At 43.2% G+C, this 25,360-nt stretch overlaps 1 protein-coding gene across 6 annotated transcripts in view; it reads left to right on the forward strand.

The window, feature by feature from the left end:
* MYRIP (myosin VIIA and Rab interacting protein) overlaps positions 1–9,979 on the forward strand; it is a 207,890-nt gene extending 197,911 nt beyond the window's left edge. For 5 of the 6 annotated variants that reach the window (XM_071429569.1, XM_071429563.1, XM_071429565.1 and 2 more), the window contains 5 exons: positions 3,568–3,729; positions 5,360–5,464; positions 5,561–5,621; positions 6,404–6,522; positions 7,193–9,979. In XM_071429569.1, the coding sequence (XP_071285670.1) occupies positions 3,568–3,729; positions 5,360–5,464; positions 5,561–5,621; positions 6,404–6,522; positions 7,193–7,225 (480 nt within the window). In that variant the 3' untranslated portion in view covers positions 7,226–9,979. The remainder of the gene's footprint in view (positions 1–3,567; positions 3,730–5,359; positions 5,465–5,560; positions 5,622–6,403; positions 6,523–7,192) is intronic. The other variant, XM_071429568.1, reaches the window with a different exon arrangement.
* Positions 9,980–25,360: the final 15,381 nt, after the last annotated feature.

A 25,360-nucleotide genomic window follows, 5' to 3' on the forward strand; every position in this document is an offset into this window, starting at 1 on the left:
TAAATATAGAGGGGAGGAGGAATTGGTTGCTTTGGGGTTTAGAAGCTCTATCTCAAAAGCTCATTTATGCCCTCCATGCTCTGTGGCAGTGTGGCTATGCCACACCTGGCTGAAGCCACACATCTCCCAGTCTCAGCACCACCTCATCACTCCAAGGACAGGTGGAAAAAGCATTATTTCTACAGTCACACAGAGAAGTGGAAAAGCTCTTCCTCCCCATTAGATCTCCAGCACACCGTGCTGAGCACCCAGGAGGCTGGAGCTGCCTCCTGCGCTGTTAGAAAGAGCAGGCTGGAGAATCTTAATTAAACAAACATTTGTTTGGTGACATCCAAATCATCCATCCTTTTTCATGAATACCTGTCACCTGCAGGGGAAAGTACAATGCTGAATCATAGAAGGAAGTCACTACTCATTGGAAATTTTTGTGAATCCAATTAATGGAGTTGGTAAACTTTTAACTTTCTCTTCTTCCCACATTTAAGTGCTCTTTCCCTTCATTAGGAACTCTTAAAATCTCATAGGAATCTGCACTGTCCCGTTACCTCATCCTGTTCAATTCAAGAAAATAAATCCTGGTTTTCTTTAGCCCCAAGAAAATTTTCAGACAGAATCTCCTCTTAGAGGATAAAATCAGTTTCCTCCACAGAAACACATTTCCACAGCAGCCCCAGACTAAGAACTGGGTGGAAGATACTCTATGGCACTCAAAGCCAGTCCTGGCACTAGACTCTCTCTCATGAAATAGTAAAGTATCCTAAAGGTACAAACACCACAGAATTCATCTGGTAGGGGAGTGAATATAGATTAAAAATCCAAGTGCATGCTGGACCACATCTTCAGAAGAACTAAGAAATTCTGCAGGACAAAGGGCAGTTTGGGGAAATCTGCTCCCACTTTTTTTTTTTCTTTTTTTTTTTCCCTGTGGAGAACTGTGTTGTAAACTATCTAAGGTGCATGGTTTTTTTTCCCAATTGCACTTTGATAATCCCTCCCAGCAATGTGGAGCCTTGGCATCTGTGGTGCTGTGGCCTCGAATGATTCATTTGGGCCAAACATTTCTCACTGAGCAGACACTGGACACAGAGGCAGAGCATTTCTTGCTTTGGCTTTGCCCTCACTGCAGCATCTCTGCTTTAGCATCTCCCAGTTCCCTGAAGAATTCACAAGGTACCCAGAACAGCCTTGCTGTGTCCCCACAGAACATCTTTCTCTGTCCCACACAGGACATGAACTAGATGACAAAAACTTCACAGTTTGAAGGTTTCACCATTACACTCCATGGTAAAGAGCCTTTAGAAATCCAGGAAACCATAACTTTTCCCATTGCAGCTGCGGCCATATCTACATGAACCACATCCTCTTTGCAGCATCTTCTGCAAGAGGATCTGGATGTTTATAAACACTTTGTTCATTTTTGCTCTCTCTAGCCTTTTGAAGACTGTGCATGCAACAATGTGGAGAATGTAGGGCCATCTGTACCAGCAAAAGGTTGGGGTTTTGTGGAAGTTGTGCATACCTAAATGACAGTAAAATAAGTCTCCACAATCTAAATATGAATGTATGAATTAGGGCATCATTTAGGGTAGACCTGCAAGGACATCATTGCTGTTTGGAAGTGTAACAATTGTCCAGGTGAAGGGAACATTCTTTAGAAAAATATTTTCTTTAGCTCCAGCTGGAAAATGTTCATTAACATTTCACAAATGTAGGGGGTGATTGAGTTACAGAAACACTGATGACCTTTCTTTCCCACATTTTTCTATCAGTTCCATTTTCTTTAGATTTTCAACCCCTCTTGAAAATGACATCTTACTGTGCAGAGATTTTTGCAACAGCACTTAAAATGCATCTTTTCTTTAACTTTCTAAAGACACTGCTGTTCAAAATGTTCTATTTCTTTCTTCTTTAAGCTTTTAGATGTGACAGGGAAATCTAAAAAAACTGTCTTTTAATCTGAACTGGCTGAGGTATGTCATACTTAAAAGATGTATCATTTAAATGAAGAGTAAGAATAATTAAACCACACAAAAGCAGGAGCATTTCTATTTAAATCATCATGTTAACTTTATGGACCGCCTGTATCCCCAGGTACTTAAGCAAAAATTTTACATCAGATCACTTATTTCTTTTTGGTATGTTTTTCAGAGATTTCATTCCTGCAGTTAGAAAGTGTTCTTACAAGATGCAGTTTGTACAGATGTAGTGATTTTGTTTCTTAGCAAAGTCACATGCATGAAAAAAACCTATCTATAACTGACACAAAGAAAAAATAAAACTATTTCAAGCAATTAAGAAACAATAATGAAATAGAAAAGGAATAAAAAGTAAACAAACTTCAATCTGGTCATTCTCCACCATTTTGATCCATAAAGTCACAGCATTGCCATAAATTATTTGAATATCTCTTATGTCAAAGGACTGAATGATCCAGGAATTGTGGGCAGATATAATGACTGGAGTAGAAGATGTATGAAATGAAGGTATTGGCTCAAGGATCTCCTTCAGATCCAATTTGCTTGACCTTTGAACCCTGAAGTCAGCCACAGCCATGTTTAATTCATCCTAGGTTTGTGACAAGCTGGTCTTTACTAATATTGCAGTAGGGGAAATCAGAATATATATTTCATTTCCACTGTGCTGTTACCAGCCTCATGGAAACAAGTCTCTTGGCAAAGGAGTAAATGGGCAGAAAGTGCAGTATTTTCATGTGGTTCTGCACAATTTTAAGCACAGATCTCAAAAGCTAATGCTTGAAAATTACCCTCTTCTATAAACCAGTGACCTCCATGTACCTTAGGGGGTTTGTGAAATAAAAGAAACAATAAAACACAGTGTAACATTAATTACTGCTCTGAAGGCCTGAATGGGAAATGAAACCTTTAGCTGTAGTTATAGACACCAGAGGTGGGCCAAAATAGTAAGTTGTTCATTTTTAGGGAAGAACTCTGAATTATAAAGTCAGTAATTCTCTCTTATGTGGCCCAAATAAGCCTGTTGATCCTCCACAGATTCACTTAAAGGCCCAGGAGGTGGGAAGGTTTTGCCTGCTGCCTGTTTGGTTGAGAGCAGGATGGGATGGAAAATTGTTATACATATGAGCACATTTACTCCATAGGAAGTTAATAACTATTTGCTGCTGAACAGTTATTCATGCAGTTTTTAGTGCCAGAAGGCATCAAGTGGGTTAAAGAAACACAGCTTTATATGAGGTGTGATCTGTTGACTTCCCTTTGCAGACTTTTAGGGTATTATGCGATTGAATGTCAATAATAAAAAAGCAAACTTTTCAACTTTTTTCTTCACTAATCAATCTGGAACAAATCTAGTTTAGAATACCATTGTAGCCCCTATGATATCTGTAATTCATCCACCTCGTTCGTCCCTTCTCTTTGTGGATGTGTGTTTTTCAGATTATTTCCCCATGACTTTCCTTTGCCAGGTAAATCTCCCTGGTGGGCTAGCAAGCAGGGAAGCTTGCAGTCATGATGGAAAATGCAGTCTGCTCAAACCTGCATGCCCACAAACCAGGAATCACTGACACCTGTCCCCACCTTGGCCCTGCAGGTGTACCTGACAGCCAGCACGGTGTATGGGCTGGAGGGGCAGCTGAACAACCTGGAGGACGCCGCACGCAAGATCAACAGCGTTACTGAGGAATCTGAGCTGGCCGATCTGGAGGATCAGGTGGCCACAGCAGCTGCCCAGGTTCATCATGCAGAGCTTCAGGTGAGGACAGCAGCTCTTCTCGACCTGCAGGTTTCACACTGCTTTGCCTAACACCCACCTCAGCGTACGCACTTTGAATATTCTTTTTGTACTGCCGTAGTCTGGTGATCCAAGGATGCTGACTGCATCACAAGCTGAGCAGAGCGTAACTGAGCTGTGTAACTCATCCCAGCCAGATGCACTGTATTTCTTTGTTTCTTCCCTCAGCTTGGTTTGGACTTGGCACTGCAGTGCCTCTTACTGCAGTACTAATGCTGGACTGCTCCTTGCTGCCAGGCAGCTCCCATGGTGCGCTGTGTGTCATGTGCATGGCCCCGGTCAGACAGCACATAGAGTCTGTGGCAGTTTGTCTAATCAGCACTTTCCAAAAGATGCCACTGTTGGCAGCTTTCTACCAGCAAAGGCCAGCAGCAGCCACAGGCTGAGCCAAGGACAGAGCCTAGGGCTTGCATGCCTGTATGGGATTTAGGTGCTAAGCAGCACACATCCCAGCCAAAGGCAAGAACTCTTGTGCACAGTGATCTAGCACCACTCTAGCAGGATCCAGAAAGGCTGGGGCTCAGAATACATTGCAATCTGGTGCTAAAAGCTGAACAAGATAATGCTGCCAGACCTCAAAGAGCTGACACTGCTTGCAGCTCACTGCCCAATCTGTAGCCAGCAAGATGCCCTGATCTGACTCTGTCAGGGTTTAACGGGAAGTACCTCATGATTTTACTCAGTGGAAGCATGCTCAACTCAGGACTGAGCAAAGATCTGAGAGCCTGACATGTCTCTGATGTCAGAAGTGCTTGGCAAACTGGCAGTGGTGTTTTATTGGCTTTGGTCATTATTTTAGGGTAAATCTGTTAATGGGGGTGAGAGGGAGGAGGAGAGAGGCTTAAACTATGCAAGGAGGCCAATGGAAGATCTTCTGCAGAGTGAAGCCAACTGTGGCTTCTGGTGTCATTGTGAATCAGCTGTTGGGTTAAATGTCTGACTTCTCTGACTCTTCTTTCTCTTTTGTCAATACTTGTCTCCACTACTCTCAATATCAGACTACTTTTCCCTGGCAATTTATTTTCCATTCAGTCTTTTTATATAGTGTATGCCTGCATTTATGCATGCTTGTGTTTAATATGCATATACATTTGAACTATAAATATTTAAGATCAAGTGTTTAGATTTTGTGACAGAGGATGTACTTTGCACATGTATGAAATTAATTTTGAGTTAGGAAATGTGTCCCACAAAGTCACTGTTTGAATGTAGCCCTTTAAAAACATAGCTTGAATGAATTTGAGATTATGCAGCTAAAGGTAATCAGGAGATAGCAGATGCAGGTTTTCTGTCCTCCATTCTTTTTTTCCTCAAAAGGAGTAAAATGCCTCTTCCTTGGAGTCACAAGGTAGGTTGGATTGTTCTTTTACTCCATCTTTACTAACAAATTATGTCCCTTTTAATGTCAGGACTAAAGAATGCAGGAAAGTGTCAGAATTGCTGAAGAAGTTAGCCATCTGTTAATGTTTTCTTATTAAAGAGGATTTTACTGGGGGAGGGTTATTATTTCAGTAGTGGCATCCACAGTAATTTTAAAACTTCTTTTCCCCCCTCCCCATCTGTCTGTCTCTCTCTTTTATTTTCTTTGAAGATTTCAGATATTGAGAGCAGAATATCAGCTCTCACTGTTGCAGGCTTGAACGTGGCTCCCTGTGTTCGCCTGACAAGGAAACGGGATCAAAAGCAAACAAACCAGGTGCCAGAACATTATGTAGTATTCAAAAAATACATTGGGGAAATCTTGCCTCTTTCTCTATAATGGAATTGAGTAATGCATGTATGTTGTTTACAGATGCATACAATAGACACATCAAGACAGCAGAGGAGAAAACTTCCAGCTCCACCAATAAAAGGTGCGCCTAAAATGTTCTGTAAATGAGAGGGACTCTCTTTGTAAGATTCAATATAATGTACAGGTCAGCAAAGTAGGGATAAGTTTAAGTTATGAAATGAACAGAGAAAGCCTAATAGACTGTCCCATCCTCCTCATTTTCCATGTACTTGAATTATATAAAATACCCCTTTGTCACATATGAAAGCATCACCACTTTCTCTTCAGTGAAAGTTGTGACAGCGACAAGTAAACAAGAGCAGAGGCAGAAGGCTGGAAAAAGCAAATGAGGAATGCTGAATACTTGGCCTGCAAGAGGGGTGCTGCTGCTGCAGCATGGCTGGGCTCCACACAGCATGGCTGCCACCCTCCACAACACACCACTTCCTTAAAGTCTGTATTTGCTGATTTCAGTCTGTATGAAATGGCTCAGCAATATTCCTAGTATGTCAGAGGATGCCTGTGAAATGTCTTTATAAAATCAAGTGACTTTTTTCTTTCATGATTTTTTGTGGATTTTGGCTGTTTTTTGGGGTTTTTTTAACTCTGCAGTGCATTATCTCTGAAAATTCTAGGGTTTTGTTCACTGCACTATTCTTTTGTAATTCCACTGATTGACATGGCCTCAAACTTTAATTTATCTGGAGTACCACAGCCTGCTGGTTTTAATTTAAATTAAATCCAACTTTCCTCATACATCTTAGGGGAAGTTTTGTCTCTCTGGAAGCTGTGACACTTCAGAAGTATTTTTATGTCTGCTTCAATCTCTTATGTGAAAAATCTCCCCTTTTGTATTTTTCCCAGGTGAAAAAATAGATGGCTCTCCAGTTACCACTGTCAGAACGTTTAACAGAAACTTCATGCTTCAAGGATCTCTAACACAAAGAACTAAAGAAAGGAAAAGCACTGCCAAGGACTTAATGGTAAACAAATGTTTTTAAAACTCTGTTAAGATCAGTCAAATAGAGAGATAGCAGTATCTGTGTAGGCAGCTGTATTTCAGTATCTTCAGAAATCTTCTCTTCATAGTTTGAGGAAAAAAATAGTAGAGACTGCTGAGGCAACTCTTGAACAAATATGACTAGCGTCCTGGTAGATGTCTGACTATATACTATTAAATAGGAGCTCCTGAATGTCAGCTTGTGATAATGTAGCCTGGCTGCCAGGTCTCCAGGAACGTGCTACCCATATTTTTTAAAGAATAAATAAATTAGTTATGCCCTGCATTTCAGACTTCTGACTCAGACCCTCACAGAACCAGCTGTGCATTGTAACTTGGCATTTCACTAATTGCTGAGAAATATTCAAAGGTTATCTAAGTTGAATTTAAGGGGTAAACAGGTCACACATTGGCTCTGCAGGGTTTGAACAAAGAGGCTTCACTCAGGACTCCCAGGACAGCTGTCAGTCATTTCTTCTGCAGCAGCCATAGAGGGATAAGGGAAAAAGCTGACTGTCCCAAAGCAGTCTGCCACAGGACATGTGGGAAATATATGGGTGTGTGAAAAGGGAAAGGACCCAGCTGTGTTCTTCAGCAGGTTTGTTTAGTTCTTCACTCATGGTTTTTTTCCTTCCTGTCCCTCTCTGTTCTAGGAACCTGCTATAGGATCTGCTGTGATGTACTAAACTTACTCTTCCCTACTGCCAATAACACACTGCCTAAGGCTGTACACTAGAGTGCCTTTTCTTAACAGCCATTGTGTATGTCCAGCTGAAAATGGACCCTCAAGAACCCACAGAGCCTCAGTTATAGGGCTTCATTTGGATACCTCACTGAGAAAGCTGTCCAAGTCTTCAGCATTGTGGTCCGCTACAGGAAACTCTGCCTTAAAGTTCTCAGAGGACTCTAGACAGGATGCTATGTTTCAAAAGCAAGGCTCCACATTTTAAGATGCACTTTTCTCCCTATCGATTGTACTAAAGTATGTAGTCTTTAAACTGCAGTATGTTTTTGTACACTCAATCAGTCATAATTATAGGCCAATTAATCTGCCAAAGCAGACCTGTGATCCATATTTGCTGGCCTCTTACTATTCATGTGGGCATCTGTCTTGTCGAGCAATAAGAGCAACTCTGCAGTGTGTGCTGCTTTTCAGCTGCGTAGAGGGAGAGGAGAATTTGTGTACCTCACTCTGTTCCCAGGGAGTCAGTGGAAGTCTTGGGAGGGTTGGTAGGATGAGGAACAATTCTCTGTTCTCTGAGAGTACATCTTGCAGATTGAATGTTCCAGCTCCAGAGCTAGGGATATTGCTCTAGGCAGCAGGGGTGTCATGCTGAACCAGGAATTGGTGGCCACACATGTGGAGCAGATGTCTGCTGAGTTGGGATCCCAGTGTCTGGAAACATCTGAACACTGTTAAAGAAACCAACACCTTCATATGTCTTGTTCTTGGCAGCATTGTCTACTTGGTGGTCAACTGTGCTGCAGTTCAGAATAAATTGTGTCAAAACCTTTAAGATTAGAAAAAAGAGGTGAAAGTGTTGGGGATCTCTGCTGACTGGTGGTTTAGGGGTGGCTGCAACTTGCAAGAGATTCCTTTCTGATGTTTACTGGTGTTTCTGAGAAGGAGGCAAATGTAGCCCAGACATCAGTTCCTGTACTAATCTGGAGCCACCAGAGAGTAGCTGGGGCCTTTTGCTGGTGCCAGTGGACCCCACTGTTACTGGACCACTCTTAATTGGATTGTGAATAGTAATATTCTTTCTTTCATTTCTTGAGACCCTTAACAGGTGAGTCAAACTAGAAGGCCCTTTGGCAGATGCCCAGGAGGGAGGATGCTGCTTACAGGGTGTCCCTCTCACCCTTTTGTGAGAGAACATTGCCATTTTTTTGCTCTGAAGAATACAAAGAAGGTAGTCAGAGGAGGTGATAAGCCAGTGAATCCCTTACCTTCCACACCAGTTGCACAGCAGGTACCCAAGTGCAGATGGGGTTGATGTGAAATATGCTATGAAGGAAAGCATGGGCTGTAAAGTTCCCTTCAGCATTAAGGAGTGGTGAACTCTCCCAGGAGCTGTGGGTGCCAGGAAGGAGGAGAGTTCCTTCATTCCCTGGGCTCCCAGTGAACACCCACGAGCAGAGTGCCACATGTTACCTGCCATGCAGCAGGAAAGCAGTTCCCTAGGACACCAGGCCATGAAATGTCTGTGGCTGGGCAAATACCAGCAAAACTGGGCAAATTTTCTGACTAGGCTGGATATAGGGGGGTGAGTGGGGAAGACAACGAATGGCTGGATGGGTTGATTGGAAAGACAGTGCCAGTTGCAAATCTGCCATCCACATTTGACATCTAGCTTGTCAGTATTCTGATGTCCAGCTGCATGTGAGGAACTCTTGGAATAAATACAACCATCTTCCCACTTACAATACATAAGTGTGACTCCATTCCTTCAAGGATTTTTCATCTGCCCAAGATCTGACCCAGTGTCTTCATTCTGGGTGAAATTAAGCCTTCTTTTACTCTCACACAATACTAGTTCTCTGAAATTGGTTTGCACAGATGTGAGGGAAGAATTTGGCCCACTCTGTTTAATATATAAATATATATATAAAACAAATAGATTTTATTTATATATGCAATCCAGTAAAGGAAATTAAACAGAGTAGGATGCCTAGTAATTTTTTTGTTTTTCAGTCTCCTCCTCCATTGACTGTTCTTGTGTATGTATACAATACATTCCCAGGTTCTGGTTTATGCAGGTATGCGTGTTATGAAATGTCATTAATGGTGGTTGGTCTGCATATTCGTCTAATAAATAATAACTAATATTGTGTATGTAATATCAATACAGAAATGACTAATTTTAATAGAATAACTCTCTGGCTTTTGTTCTGTTAGTGTGATTTAAACAAGCCAACAAAGTTTGGAGTAGGTTGTTTTCCTTAAGAGGCATGAAAAGCAACTATTATCGTGTTACAATGTTAAAATATTCAGTCTTCTTTGACAAACAAATGTGTACTGTGTAGGCATTGCAAAAAAAAAAAAAAAATTAAAAAAAATCCCACCTGCTCTAAGCATTTGAATTTTTACAAATGTTTATCGTGCCAAATACGTGCAAAGATATAATTTGCTGTTTTAAAAAAATCATAAAAGCATATGTTATAGCACACAAAGAATTATTTTGTCATCAGGTGATTTCAATCTTTAGTGTTAATATTTATATTTAGATTAATTTTTATAAATGAAAATATTTTAATGGGTAAAATGAAGACTATATGACCTATTTGATTAAGTCTGAGTGAATATTAAGCTTGCCTTGTTGTTGTTATCTGCATACTCACCAAGAATTATTGTCAAGAGAAATTATAAAAGAGTAAAAGCGATTTATGAAAAGAATGCCTTTTCAACGACTTGATTCATAAAGAAAAACAAAAATTTCTTCTCTGTTGTTTGGATTTATGTGCACTTTGGCCTGGAAGCGTGCAGAACCCACAGCCACACACGTGACACTGTCACAGCCGGGACACGGGCATCTCCACAGGGGTGCTGGGCTTTGCCGAGAGCAAGGGCACACACTCGGTTCACACCTCCTCCTCTAGGGCTGGGGTGGGAGGAATCCTGCTAGGAACATGTGCTGGTGAGTCTTCTCCAAACCATCAAGTCTGTTGGCTGAAATACCATCTCAAGCAGTTTCTCAGGCAGAATTTCTTGATGTCTCTCTGGGATTGCTACCAAAACTGAGCAAGAACCCTGCCGATAATCTTGGTCTTGCACTTCCAAAGTTCCTTGCAATGAATAGGGATCAAAATATTTATCAGCATATCTTCTCCACGGTGAAAGCATTCAGTAAAATTAGTGTGTTTTAAGTAACACTTTGGGTCAGCAGCTTTGTTGTATTATAAATGAAAGTAACTCCCTTATTATAATAAAAACCCATCCCTTCCTGACAGGCCATTTGCAAAAAGAGAAAGGGTTAAAATGTCTGCAATGGTTAATTCAGCCATTATTCAGTTTTAGTAGTAATTCTCACAAAGCACATCTAGAAGTGGAAGTCCATTCAACTTTATCCTTTGCAGAATGATTCATGTCCTGGATTTAACCATCAGATATTACCTAAATTGTAAACTATCTTTTTTGGATATAAGCCACAGATAAAACTGTATTATTCCTACCAATAGTTATTAATCAAGATGAAACACATTTTAAGTAACACGTCTTATAAAAGTAATATAACAAAGTTATATTAACATGAGTAAATAGGGGTATTGAACTGCATCTCCAGCCTTATTGATGTGGACTAATGGAGTAGATAGTACATGGCTTGTGATCCTCAAAGAGTGACTTTAGCTGACTCAGACGATGTACTTGGAAATAATTACATTGTTTTAAAGGGAATCAGTTCATTCAGGCCCTTGCTCCTTTTGGATTATGGTTTATGATTATATGCAGAAGGCACAAAACTACTCCAAGGAGTTCAATTAGCCTTTTTTTTTTTTCTTCAGCAGGGAGAAAATACTTATCTTCAATAGTAGCTCCTCTTTGTTCATTAATATATCTCTCCAGCAGTACAGGAAGAATTGTGGAGGGCCAGTGGGTATACTTCAGCGAAGCATTCTTAAGAGTGGATGTTAACAATCTCTATAAAAGCTACACACAGAGAACCAGCATTTCATGCCATTAATGCAGGTACATTAAAAACTGGTAAGAGCCTTTTTTCTTTCTTCCAACCATTGCTTTTTATTTTTATATATCAACAGCCATTGGCTTTGAAATGTGACAGGAAGGTTTCATGATACATTTAACACTGCAGAGTTTAATCCCAGCCCAAAAGCTGTGTGGGTTTTGGATAAACCTAACAGTGAACAGGATCGGGAGATTGCTGGGGATGCACAATGAAGAAACATTTTTATAAGCAGTGGTGGCACTCAGTGCTGGTGTCCATGCATTGTCTTTCACCTGCACCCTGAACATGTTTCTTTTTGAAGGTACTTGCACAAGGAGCAGAAAGAAGAGCAGGGTGTGATTACTAGGCAAAAGCAGAACTGTAGGTCTGAGGTGCAGGGGAGGACACAATTCAAAGAACAGAGGTTGGGTTGCCACCTTGGGGAACAGAGATCACCAGTCCTCTGTGTCCAATGCTTTTTGCTCCCACAAAGCATTCAAGATGAAATCCAGGTGTCTGTTCACAGGCCTCAGGCTGCCACGGCTGCTTCTCAGCTGCCTCTTCCCAAAGCGACCGATGGGGCGAACACCACGGCCCACATACCAAAAAGGGTCGATCTCAGGACCTGGAATTCAAAGCATTCTGTAAGGATATAGCACTGCACTTGGAGGCAGTGTTTTTCAACCATCTCGAGGATGTTAGACAGCTTACTTGGAGCCCATGAGAAAAAAAAAGAAGGGAAAGGCCACAGCCAGACACACAGCTTACTGGTGCCTTTGAGAGTTACTTTCCATGTGTAGAGGCCAAAGGAAGAGGATTCAGTTGCAAAATTAATTTTATCCATCTGGGCTGCAACACACATTTCTAACATGAGCCAAAGGGCCCATCCAAATTTTCTGCAGTAGGTACCAGGTACACTATTTCTACAGGCTAACAAATCCAGTGGATTGCAGAGGGGGTTCCTACATGAGAGGTAAGCATGAAAAGTTAATTCTTTTTCACTTAAGAACTTGTTTTCATGGATGACTATTTTTTTTCTTTTAAAGCTCTGACACATGACTGATTTTTGTCTAGTCTAGCGCAGTTTTGGGGCAGGTCTGCAAAAGCTTGTAGTTCTATTAAAAGACTATATTAAAAAGAGAATTTTAAAAGTATTAAAGACTATATATTGAAAGATATAGCAGCAGGGAAATTCTAAAACACACTGGAGATAATGCCACCCTAAGGAAATCCCAAATTGTTCCAGAGACAGAAAACTGTCAGGAACAGGAGTAAATTGCAATTTAAGTGCATTATGTATATATAGCATCCCCATCACATGAAAGTCTCAGTCAAGGCAGGAGGAATTTCCCCTGTGGATTTTGATGCTTGAATAGAGGAAAAAAATTCACCTTGCCTTTAAATTTCTCCGTAAATACATCTTTTAAGTCTTTCAGCACAATGTTTAACCTTCTTTTGTTAGCCTTCCTACTCAACAAAATCCAAGAAACTTCACCTGTGTACCTAAAACCTGAGGTTCCCAACATCTCTATTTTTTTAATGGGGAGAGGTGTGGCACTGAGCCCACGCAACTTAATCTCCACAACCCCTCTCCCACTCCACCTTCCATTATCAGCCTATACTCCTCGGGGGAAGATGAGATTTCTTGGTGATTTTCTCAAAGATCTTTTGGATTGTGTGCTAGTTTAAACTTGGGATACATGGTATCATCCCAGACCTGGATACTCTCATTCTTCACAGCATCTCTGAATGCAGATACTTCAACCACTTGTATTTGGACTTTCAGAAAATTCACAGTCCCAGACAGAACTGAAGATGTCTGTAAAGTGAACTTAAGCTTCTGGGCCATTGCTTTCTTTTTATTATATAGAAGTGGTTGTGTAGGTCTACAGAGCGCAGCTGAAAATTTGGTGCTTAAATATTTGATGTATACCACTTTACATTTTCTTGTCTATCCTTTGCACATTACTGTCTTCTCTGATAGTTATCAAAAATAATGCTATTTGCCTTGGCTAATTAAAGGCTGTGAGAAGGACATGAGGTTCTGTATATGCACTGACAAGCGCAAATGGAAGCACAGGGCCTCACACCAAGCTGACACCACGGACACACCTGCTTGATTTGCTGTTGAACTTTGCCTGACAGCCCAGCCCTGATCCCTCAGAGCAGCACAGATTGTGGGGTCACCATGTCAGGTGAGACTCATACTTACTTCTGTTGTCTATCTGGTGTTTAAATGACCTGCTCTGTCCCGAGGCAAAGCTGAGCGACACCAAGAGCATCAGGACATAGACAGTGACTAGCTTTAAGTGGTTTGGTGACCACTGGGCACGTGGTGTCCAGGAGATTGGATGCCACATGATGGAGCAGTGGTGGGAAGGCTGTAAGGAGAAGAGTGAACATGGGGAACACATATGAGTTAAAGCTCTCAAGGTGAAGGAATGTGTCATATTTAACAGTATGTTCCCATCTATCAGAGCCATTTCATGGCTCTAAGTTTTGTGGAACACTCATGCTGGAGATGTCCTGGGCATTTCTGTTTGAAGGCAAAGGCTATAAAGTGGGCTATCTACTAAGGTAAGAACTGGAGAGTTTTCCTCTCCAGCAGTGAAAGCCTTCACAGGACACTCAAGTCCCAGCCCTGAGTTCACTGCTGATTCTGTATGGCTCTCTGTATGACCACAGGCGTTGGCCACCAAAGTATGTTTTAACCACTACCACCAGCATCTTTTCTTTGCTCGTAAAATGTGTCTAACATTTGTGTTCTACACACTCTTTTTACAACTAAATGCATTTCAGTATGAATGGCAATGCTCCTCTTGTGCCATTACCCCCTTTTTTGCCAGCATGCAGAATTACAATTTCCAGTTACAGTTTCCACTGGTAGATGTCCCAATCCTGTAAATGCACCCAGATGCAACAGAATGAGAAATCCATCCTAGCTTCCATAGGATGGGCTGAGCAGAACAGAAGGTGCTGAGCTGGGAAAGTTGCATCCAGGAAGGGGAGGGAGCCAGGCTCTGGTTACCACTGTCTCTGCCATTTTGTACAAGCTTCCTCATAGCAGCTCTCCCAGCTGTCACACCAGGACAGTCTGTCTTGCGACATGCAAGGTCTGCCTCTGCATTTGACATCCTGGAGCCTCTGCCTATAGAGCAGGAGCCTATTTGCTTCCGCATCATGTGATGTAGATATACAGGCACAGAGGCTGTAGGAAAACCTCTCAGCTGTGCCTACACAGCAGCTTCTCTTCGTGTATAGGTGGAATTTTTCCCCAGTTGCTGCCAAAATCTTAGCCTGCTTTCAGTAAAGGCAGAGCAGGAATGAAAATCTTTGATGCAAGATGCTCCCAAATACACCAAACAGGCAACACAGCAAAAACACATCAAGAAGTTGGTTGTGTCTTTCACTAAAATGCAATCAAATCTCCTTCACCCCTAGTATTCAGTGAAGGTTTATCAAGGGTGAAACTGACAGTGGCTTACCAGGTAGCTTAGAGGAAAGTGATTTTAACTCATGATTTCAGAGCTGCATATTAACTTTTTCTGACTTGAAACAATCTCATGACAATCAGGACTAAATTGTCTTAGCGTGTAGAATTCACCCACATGGGGTGAATTCTGCCTTCAGTTTCAGCTGGGGTACCTCTCCTGTTGCTTCATTTTTAGCAAAATCTCAGGTTCAGTGAGACAAAAAGAAGGTGTTTTGAGGCATCTCTGTGGTGTGTTTACAGGGCTGCTGACATGTTTTCCTGGTTACTTGCTCCCTGGTTTTGTGTCTTGGGTTTTTTTGCGAACAGAGTTACAGAAAGAAGAGCTTACCTTGAGCTCATTGTTGATGAAAGACAAAAATACAGGGAAAAGCTTTTAGCACACACTTTTTCCTAAGCACTGCTGTGCTTCAGTGCCCACCAGCTGGTCCTGTGCCACTGCAGCCACTTTGTACAGCACTGATATATATTGAACTTTTTGTTCATACCCCTCTCCTGACTAGTGTTTCTGTGAAGCACATAATACTCACTGCTCCTCAGTAAGTAACATGCCACCCTAAATAATCAGGGCACTCAGCATCTCTAATCCTCCCTAATTTTTCCTACACTTAATTGTCCCACCACTGTTTACATGGGAAGAAACAGAGGCTGAGGTACTGCTACAAACTTGACCCTGAGCATTCCTAACACCCAGTTCCATATTGTCACTAAGCAAAAAGCCTGGTTACCTATGCACAGACTTTTCAAGAGTTGTATGGCTGAGATGGTCTGTGATCTTCTCAGGTTCAGACCTGCAGCTTTCTTGCAAAAGGAAAATTGAAAAAGAACAAGACCTCACACAGTCAAGCTGTGTGCCTCCATTTTCAACTATTAAATAATCATAAAAATTTTAAAACTGACTAGTTGCAATCAAACTTGACACAATTAAAAGTTTCAGGAATAATTTTGCTCCTGAAGCTCAGCAAAATTCAGTGCCACAGCCATTTGACCAACTTGCCACTTCTGCCTGGTGCCCAAACAGTCTCTAAACTTTGGCTGAGCAACATCTGTGACGGAGTCTGGCAACTTTCATCGACATCAGAGGGGAAAATTAAAGCCATAAATGAAGCTACAGTGAAGCAGCAGTATTACAGCTTGCCATGGGTCTGCTTCACAAGGAGTTGGAGATCAGCCTGGCTCTCCCTCTGGGCACACAGGGCTCTTATCATACCAAACTCAAGCTGTGCTGCAGATCCATCAGGTATACCCCTACCACGGCTGTCCTCGGAAGACAAGATGCTATTAACTCTTTACACCCTAAACCAGCATCTTTGTTGAGATCAGCGGCTGTGTACACCCCCTCCAATGCGTATGTGGAAATCGTTCCTGCTGAAAGCAGCGCTGGAGGCACCCCGAGGGATCAGACCCCGTGTGAGCGCAGGCCCGGAGCGGGCTGGTTCAGGGCCGATGGGCCGGAGGTGCAGGGCGGTGCTGTGGGTCCCGCCCGCGCTCTGCCTGCAGGGCACAGCCTGCCCGCGGGGTCAGCCACCCTGCCTCGGAACGGGCCGCTGCGCTAACAAAAACTGGGCAAAAGTTACTGAGCACAGGGCACAGCTGTGTATGTTAACCCAGGTAAGCTAAAGCCCAAAAGGAAAAAGAGGAAATTCAGCAAGAAAGAGCTTGGACGAGCGCTGAAGCAGACAGGGGAAGGCACTCACCTGTGTGCACCGAAGCTGCTGCTCAGGTAGTCGCTGCTCCAAGCAGAAGCAGGGCAACTGATGGGGGCATGTGCCTTTTATACTGGAGGGAAGTGGACTTGAAGCAGGGAGGGGGAGTCAAGAGGTGGGCCAGCAGGACGTCAGCAGTACCGGCGAGCAGGATTTAAATTTACAAAAGGAGGGGTAGGGAGAACGGAGGCTCTATTAAAAAGCCATTGATCAGGGCAGGGAGCAGGGGTTGAGGGCGGCGCCAGGGGATGTTGAAGGGGGGGGGCATGGCAGGATGCATGACTGAGCCCCCAGGACCACCAGGAAGACAGCAGAGGGAAGGGGGCTGCTGCCATGCCCCTAAGGCGGGGGCGGGGGGGGGCATAGACAGAGGGGAGCAGCTATATCTGCAAAGGAGAGCCGAGCTCTCTGTGCTGCCCAGCCAAGATGCTCTGTCTGAAGAGCATGTCTGCAGGGGGAAACACTCGTGGCTGAGGATGAGTTGTGGAGAGAAAGAACAGATGGACACTGGGGACCTATCAGAGCCAGCAAGCTGGGAGGGTCAGTCCACACACTCCTTTCCCAGCCCTTGTTCCTCTTCTGTTGTCCCATCTTTGCTTTTTGCTTAGGATCTTGATGGCAGCTCTTGTTTCATTCAGCCCCAACCCACAGCTGGGATCAACCTGCTGCTGTGTAAGTTTTAAGTCACACTGCACCACAGCACACAATTAGCTGATTAAATAAGTAGTGATTCAGTGCTTAAGCACCTTACTAGTTTTGTGGCAGAGAAAATTTCATGTGCATGAGGCCAGCATCTCAAACAACATTGTATTTCCACAATAGGTGTCTCTTCTGCGTGGTTATTTTTAACCCTGTCTCTTGACTAATGTGTCACGGTGGCCTTGCTGTTAGGGATCTTGCTGCTCTGGAAGCTAAACCCTTGTTTACTCTGGAGGTTTGCAGGGGAGAGCAGCTGAACTGGCAAGTGCTGCACTCCTTGGGCACCATCCTGCAGAGAGGCTGAGATGGGAAGCATAACTGGGCTGACTGGGAGCCACAGGCCCTCTCTTCACAGACCCATGTTCATGTTCTGCTCCTGGTGAGGTACCCAAAGGAACAATTTTAAGGCTGTGCTTTGAAAGGGGGCTCTGAGGCCTGACCCCACCCGTAAACCAAGACTGCATAGGAAATCCTGCAATCCCACTAGGATGAAGTTCAGTAGCAAATATGTTGAGTTTTTCTATAAAGACTCCCAACTTCAAGTTGGGAAAACATCAAAGCACAAATAAAGCTATTTCACTGTAGGCACCTCTCAAATGAAATGAAATTATTTTATTTGCTATTGGTATTTTGTAAGGTACTTCTATGAGGAAGCATGGTGAAATGTTGCCTGGCCCTGCCCTATCCAAGCACCAAGTACCACTGGAAGAGTACAGTCACTAATTGCAGGGGTTTTTCATTCCTGTAGAATAGTTTGGTTTATGGGTACATGTATGAACGAAAACTGTAAAGAAACCTGAGAAATACTCTTTCATTCTCCAATTTCCACCCAACAGCAGCTAAAAGAAGTGTCTTCCTCATCCAAGTTTTCAAGAGTTTACTCAGACTACTCAGGATCATAACTTCAAAATATGAAGAGCACTTCAAGTCCATGGTAGCACAAAAGGTCTTCCTACAGCTATTACAATCAATAATAGATATACATGCTTTTCTCAGAAATCTCCTTTTAGCGTGTTCCCTTTGAACCTTGCAAACACTCCCTACCTAAAAATCAATCAGCGTCCAAGAACCAGGCAGTGGCTGTGCTTCTGCCATGCTAATTTTGTGTGCATGTGTGCAGAGGGTATCTTCTTAGTAAATAAAACTCTTCATAGCTTCTCATTGTAGATCTTTTCCCTTAGTGCTTTTCACATTCATTTTGATTAGAAAATGTGAGTATATTTTCATGATCTCTAGCAGGCAATTGCTGGAGTAAAGGTTTCTTTTCTTCAGGATATACAGGATATGGGCCTTTCTTGCTTTGTTGTTTTGCTAGTGATCCTGTCATCTTAAAATAGAAGCAAAAGTTTTTTTTCATCCCATTTACTTTTTCTAGTCCTGCTGACACTGCAATATGAGCCTTTCCACAGCACAGATCATTTTCACTGATTGTCACCTGCATGGAAGTTACCATATAAAACAAAATTATGCAATGTCTTCATATTAAGAATGTTTGCCTATTGGTAAAGATTGCTTGCAAAATAATACACCATACAAAAATACAAAAAAAAAAATCATTATTAGGAGAGCCAGCGTTTAAAATGCTTTAATATGATAATCTACCTTCATTCTGGCCTGAAGCTGATCCAGTGCAGTATCTTAGTTTTGACAGTGGACAACAAAGGACATTTATGGAAAAGTCTAGAAACAGAGTAGCTTATTTTTACATTCCTCACTATACTCTTCTCACAGACCCTCAAGCCCTGTGGTCCAGTAACTTCCCAAACCAAATGTTTATGTGTGGTACATAGCCCTTGATGGGCTTTCCTCTCTTTCACTGTTGCTTCCTGAACCCATGTAAATTCTCAACATCCACAAAATTCTGTGCCAAGGATTTCACAGCTCTTTCTCTGCTACAAGAAGGATCATGGCTGTGCATCTCTTCCGGACACACTACTTGCCACTTTCAAGAGCTTTAATTTTCTCTTTCATTCAAGTATTTTCATTTTCACTTTTAATCATTCTGACTTCATGAAAGGGTACTGTAAAATGTTCTCAGCAATTAAGACTAATAAATTATGTGACAGCCTGTTTAAATGAGCCTCATCAGGCATTTCTCTTACTGAAGTAAATTTTACTTCATTCTCATTCACTGGACATCATCATTTCTATCCACCAGCCCACAAGTGAACCACCACAGTACTAGGTACAGTACCCACAAGCTTTCACAGAAATCATCGTGGCTTCTCAGGGTCTTTTCAGGCAGCTGTGATTTTATTTAATTTTGTTACCCCATCTATAGCAGGGCAGATGCTTTGGCTGAAAAAAGCAACTCAGGTCATGCAGCACAGCAATGTGAAAGCCACTCAGACTTGGGAGGAACTAGGAAAGAGCTGTCAGGGGAACCAGGGTTGTGAAAGACCAAACCAGAAAGATTACCTAGAGGACAGCTTGGTCTACAGTGAAGGTGCAGAGGCTTGTGTGTTAAAACTTCCAGTCTTTTCCTGCTTCTGAGGGAGAGGCTGGGCACATGCTGTCTTCTTTGAAGAAGATCCTGGAGAAGAACTCAAGTCCTGCCTCACACACAATTAAAGACTCCTGCATATAAAATTCCTGCATAAGTTATGAGCAGGAACAGGGTTGAGCCAGCTGATAGCTGGAGTGTCTCAGTGGGAAGGCTGACCAGGGATGTACCAGGATGCAACTAAATCAAAAGGCAGTAGTAGATACACAGATGTGAAGGGCTGTGAGGAGGAAAGCAACTTCCCAAGGTAAGGAGAGGTCAGGCTTCTGGGCAGGAAATGCTGAGGGGGATGAATGGAGATGATGGGAAGGTATTGCCTGGAGGCTAGAGTGACCCAAGAGGGTCCAGCTAGCCTGACAGAGAGAAATATTCTTTGACAAGACAATACCAGACCAGAGGCCAACAGTAAACTACAGTTTTAATGACAAATCCTCCCATTTAGTTTTCTCAAAGAACTAATCCAATCCTTTTTTCTGTAATTCTTTTGCTGATCAGAGCCTTCTACAAACAGAAGGTGAAAAACCTCAAAAGCAAAGACATTTGATGCAGTTGGATGGAGAAACAGCAACTTTTTTCTCCTCCAGCTCACCATTCTTATCGTTTCACATACCAGTCTGGGAAAAGTTTGCAAATGCCTTGAACTACTGCCTGACCTATGAATCTGCCCAGCCTTCTGTAGTGGGGTGGAGGTCCAGTTGCACTAAATGAGTTTGGAGGGCTTATGAAAAGTTGTATTCAAACCTATTCAGAAAACCATGTCAGTTCAGTCAACTACATGAATAATATCTAATAACATTTACCCTCACAAAGAAACTGTTCTCTACTAACATTCAGGTTCAGAGAAAAGCCAGGACTGGCTTTATTTTGGAGCTACTTTTTTTTTTAATTTGAGAAAGAGGACCATCTAGTGGTTAATGCCAAACTTATCATCTTCTTTGCAATCATTATTGAGCAGGGAATGAACCCCCCACATTTCAAATGAAAACATGTGTATCTTGAAATCTGACCATATACACAAGCTCAACCAAACTACACGTAACTCCAGCTCTCTTGAGCCTGGCTGGATATCCAGGTGTTTATCATCAGCACAATTTCCAGTTAGCCTAGGTAGCACATGCTTAATGGGACAACGTGTTAGCAGCTGGGCAGCTCAAGCACAGGCTGCAGCTCAGGACTTCAGCCACAAGCCCTTCCTTAGCTCACTATAGAGGCTTTGCACCAGAGCTGGAGCTTGGATGGAAAAATACAAGTCAAGCTTGGCATGGTTACAGCCACTTTCAAAACTATTCTGTTGATGGAAGAGGGAGGATTTCTTCTGGCACTTTTGCTATTCTTCTTCCCTGATAGAAAGCTACTGGGCAGCCTTCTGCACAGAGGTTTGGGATGTGCAGATTCCAAATGGAGCGGGATATTGTAGGTAGAGTCGTGTAGTGAGAGCAGGGAAAATTAAAGTTCAAGAAGAAGAATCAAGGTTGGAAATATTTTTGCATATCTCTCAGGGATCCAGAACTTTGAGATTATTTTCAGAATGCCAACGTTAGGCCAGCATATGCCAGCTTCTGGCGCTGGAGTGGAGCAGCATTTGTGCATAGAGCAGTTGCACTGCTGCAACACGCCATTTCATGCCATTTGCACGTTTTGTGCACAGTCGCTTTGTCAGGGAACTCAAAATGCTCTTTGAACACCATGTGCTTCAAGCAGTAATTGGGTTTCCAGGCCATTGCAGAGGACAGGTCAGCATGCAAGTCTGACATTTCTGGTAAGGCAGGCTGCAGGGCCAGGTACAGGAGATCTGCCTACCAGAGCGAGCCCTAATTAAATTCAATTTTGGCTTTGTAAAAGCTCCTAAGATATAAAATTCAAAATATTGGAGTGCTGCACCTGAAAAAATAGTACTATATATTGAAACTGTGTCTGTAGAAAGTAAAAAACAATGTTGTTCATTCTGGTTATTACAGAGGGGCAGGTGCAGACAAGGGTGGCCTTTTACATGCACACAACCAAGGACAGATGCCATACAGAGTCCTAAACTAAAACACAGGTTTAGCCCTACTGCATGACTGACTTTTTTTGCCTGATGCAAGGCTTTCTCATGCCATTTCCAGCCTATTTTTCCAACACATCAATCCTCTGGAAAAACAAAGTTTCTTCCACTGGTCTGGGTTACCCATTGCTGCTCAAGAGCACCTCAAGTGCTTCTGAGAATACCCAGTGAAGGTAAGGTTCTGCACTAGGAGTGACATTTTTTACAAAAGTGTACTTTATGGCTTTAGTATGCCATATTTATCCTCTGTATGTCAGTAAGCCCCTGGTTTTAATCCCTGAGGCTTATCCAGTCATAAATAACCTGTAATGATTCACATACAGCTTGACAGATGAACTGAAATACAGTAAAAGGCAAGCAAGGGGATCTCTAATTGCTATTCATAACCAGGTCTTGCAACTATTACATTTAAATAGCTTGAAGCCGTGATCAAGGTAATTAGAGATGAAGTTCTTTTCTGGCACTGTAGTTGGTGCGTTATACATTAGTCATGGAAAGACAAGAGTCTCATTCCCAAAATATTGCTTAAACCCTGATGTCTAATATTAGTGAATGAGATTAACTCCAGCCTCGGCTCTAGGACGATCTGAAATTTAACAGTTTTCAAAATGTGAAATCGATGTGTTAATGTGAAATTTAACAGTTAAGCAACACCTCTTATTTTTACTTAGGTTTTAAACCTATTTTAATTGCTTGTACCTCTTTTGCTTGCTGCAGGTCCAGGTCTGCTTTGCCCCCCTTTCTTCAGTCTGGTGTGACTGGAAGCCCCTCACAACCAGGACTTTCACAGTCTCTTGCCACAAGTGACTGCTCAAGAGCAATGGGAAGGACTCAGTCAGGTCCTCAGGAGGACCTCAGGACAACTGTCCTGCTGAGGGGCAATGGCAGGAGCAGCACATGTCCAGCAGGATGCCACCTGCTTCTGTGCTCAGATACCAAAGTTTGGTGCAATGTGCTGGCACAGATAGGATTTGTGTCAGACCTTAGCGATGGATGTGACATCGAGACCAGCAGCTCCCTCTGAGGAGGACAGCAAAGGGAAAGTTCTTTGCACTGACACAGCCCCACAGAGACCCCGCCAATTCACATGGACATTGTGGAAGACTGTCAAGAAAACAATGATGGCACTGGCCACCATCTTTATTTTAATTGCTGCACAGTGCAGGCCAAGCTGTGCAGTTGGGGGTTGTTTCCATTCCCTCTACAGTTGCCAGAACTATTCATAGTTGTTTCAATTTAAGGATAATAAAGTCACATCTCTTCTTGGCTTATAAAAGGAGCTTTGTTGCTTCCCAGACACCCAATCTCATTTGTCTGTAAACTGCAGGATGAATTCCACAGATGCCCAGTGAGCCCCTAGGACTGGATTAACCATGCAGTGAGAATTAGAAGTGTAAAACTATTTTAAATGCATGAAGATTCAGAGTAAGCAGAAGAACTGACACAGTGACTGGTATATAAACCTGCAGACTCAGACTTGGGGTTTGTGCCTGAAGATCCGCTGTTCTCATCCATGGACAGCCTTGTCCTCCTCGGTTCTCTCAGCACAACTGTTGCAGGATTATGCAAGAGGAGCGGATCTGAGGCTTTAACATCTATTTTTTAACTCAAATCAGTTTGCTGATCTGGTTCATCCCAGTGCCCCACTGACACTGGTACTGGTGCAGCCAAGGTAACAAAAAATGGTGGCTGGGAGAAAAAAGGGTGATGGACCTGCTTTGCCACCGGGAAAAAGTTTCATGGGATGATGATGGGAGAGCAAAAGATACAACAAAATCTTGCAGAGAGACACAAGATTAACAAAAATATATCAGAGCCAAAATTCCTTCACATTAGTAGTAACATAAATTTTCTGAGAGATGTTCTATTGATATCCTGGGGTCGTGTCCCTGAGGATGGGTGTCCTGAGCCTCCTAAACCTTCCCAGAAGGTTTCTCAGTGTTTAGCTCTGGATCCTTAATCCACATACATTGTCCAAATTGTGGCATCAAGCTCTTGCCCAGTCCTCCCATTACTGCCCCAATAGTGCCTTTTGCAGCTGCTTGGGAATGAGTTAAACAATCCGCCTCTACAGCCCGTTGGGCAGTGAAAGGTTTAATCAATGATGGCAGCAAAGGGTAAGCAGAGGTTTTGTGCCATGGCCAGTGGGCTCGCTTTCCCCATGAGAGAAAGAAAAGCTTCCTTGCGAAGTGCCAGGACTAGAAGCTTTCTTAGACCATTGCACACTAGCATTCATAAAACTACTGCAGTGCCGATCCAAACCTTGGATCACAGAAAAGAAATATCCCATTGATATAAGAGGACTGAAGTTTAGCATAAAAGCCAAATATGGAAAAAAATAAAAGAGAAATACAGGTTCTGCCACTTCTGCCAGTGGAATTAGCTTATTGTACATCTGCAAAGCCATTAATCACCTCACAAGGATCCGCAAGCTTTGTAACATCTGCACACCATTTTAAAGGCAGACTTTTCCCATTGCAGCCCCTACAATGCTGATATCATCCCAAAACAGGGATGGACAGTGAGTGACTGTCACACAGGAGTCCTGTGAGGCCACACGCCAGCTATCCATGGTGTCCCCTAAGGACTGGGGAACAGCAGCTGCACCCACCCGAAAGGGTGAAAAGTTCTCAGAATCACAGGATAGGTTGGACTGGATTCTCGAGATCACCTGGTCCAACCCCCCTGCCAAGGCATTCTGACCTCAAGCAGGTGACATAAGAATATGTCCATGTGGGTTTGGAATGTCTCCAGAGGTGGAGACTCCATAACCACCCTAGGCAGCCTGTTCCAGGGCTCTGCCTCCCTCAATGTAATGCTAAGCTGGAACTTCTTGTGTCTCCAAGTCATGCCCAAAGTGGAGACACAGGCAGCTTGTGGAGTGCTGACTGCTTCATCACATTCAGCATTTATAGCAGCACTTTGTCCAGTGAGGGGGGCCTGAGGGAGTGGGGTTTCCAACATATTTTAATGGGGAAGGGGGACGCACTCTCCCAATGTCAGATCAGCTGGAAAGGTAGCCAAGCCAAAGGGATATGAGAATGGAAGGGCCTCCATGGGGGTCACCCTTGCTGGGACATAGGGGTCCCTGAGGGCTAGCAGCATGGAGAACACCGGGCTCCAGCAACACACCAGCATTGCTGTTGGGGATCCACTGAGGAGAAGAACATTGTTATGAGAAATGACATTGGGGTGCTGGAGCAGGTCCAGAGAAGGGCAGTGAAACTGGTGAAAGGTTTTGCACACAAATCATATGAAGAGCAGCTGAGGGAGCTGGGGGTGTTTAGCCTGGGAAGAGAAGGCTCGGGTGACCTTATTGCTCTCTACAGCTGCCTGAAAGGAGGGTGTAGCCAGGTAGGGCACAGTCTCTTCTCCCAGGGAACCAGCTACAGGACAAGAGGATGTAGCCTCAGCCTGCAGCAGGGGAGGTTCAGGCTGGACATCAGAAGGAATTTCTTCATAGAAATAGTGATTATACTATTATACTATGGTATGGGCTACCCGGGGAGGTGGTGGAGTCACCGTCTGGATGTGGCACTGAGTGACACGGTGTGGCTGCCATGCTGATGCTCGGTCACTCGGTGGACTCGGTGACCTCAGAACTCTTTTCCAACCGAACCGACTCCGTGACTCCGTGCACCGGGCGGCTGAAGGACCGTCACGTGCGGGACGCCATTTTGTGCGGAGCGCGGCGGGCGGCGCCCGTTGGCGGTGC

This window comes from Agelaius tricolor, unplaced genomic scaffold (assembly GCF_023055355.1).
Source record: "Agelaius tricolor isolate 1412-34295 unplaced genomic scaffold, bAgeTri1.0.p SCAF_6, whole genome shotgun sequence".
Taxonomy (NCBI): domain Eukaryota; kingdom Metazoa; phylum Chordata; class Aves; order Passeriformes; family Icteridae; genus Agelaius; species Agelaius tricolor.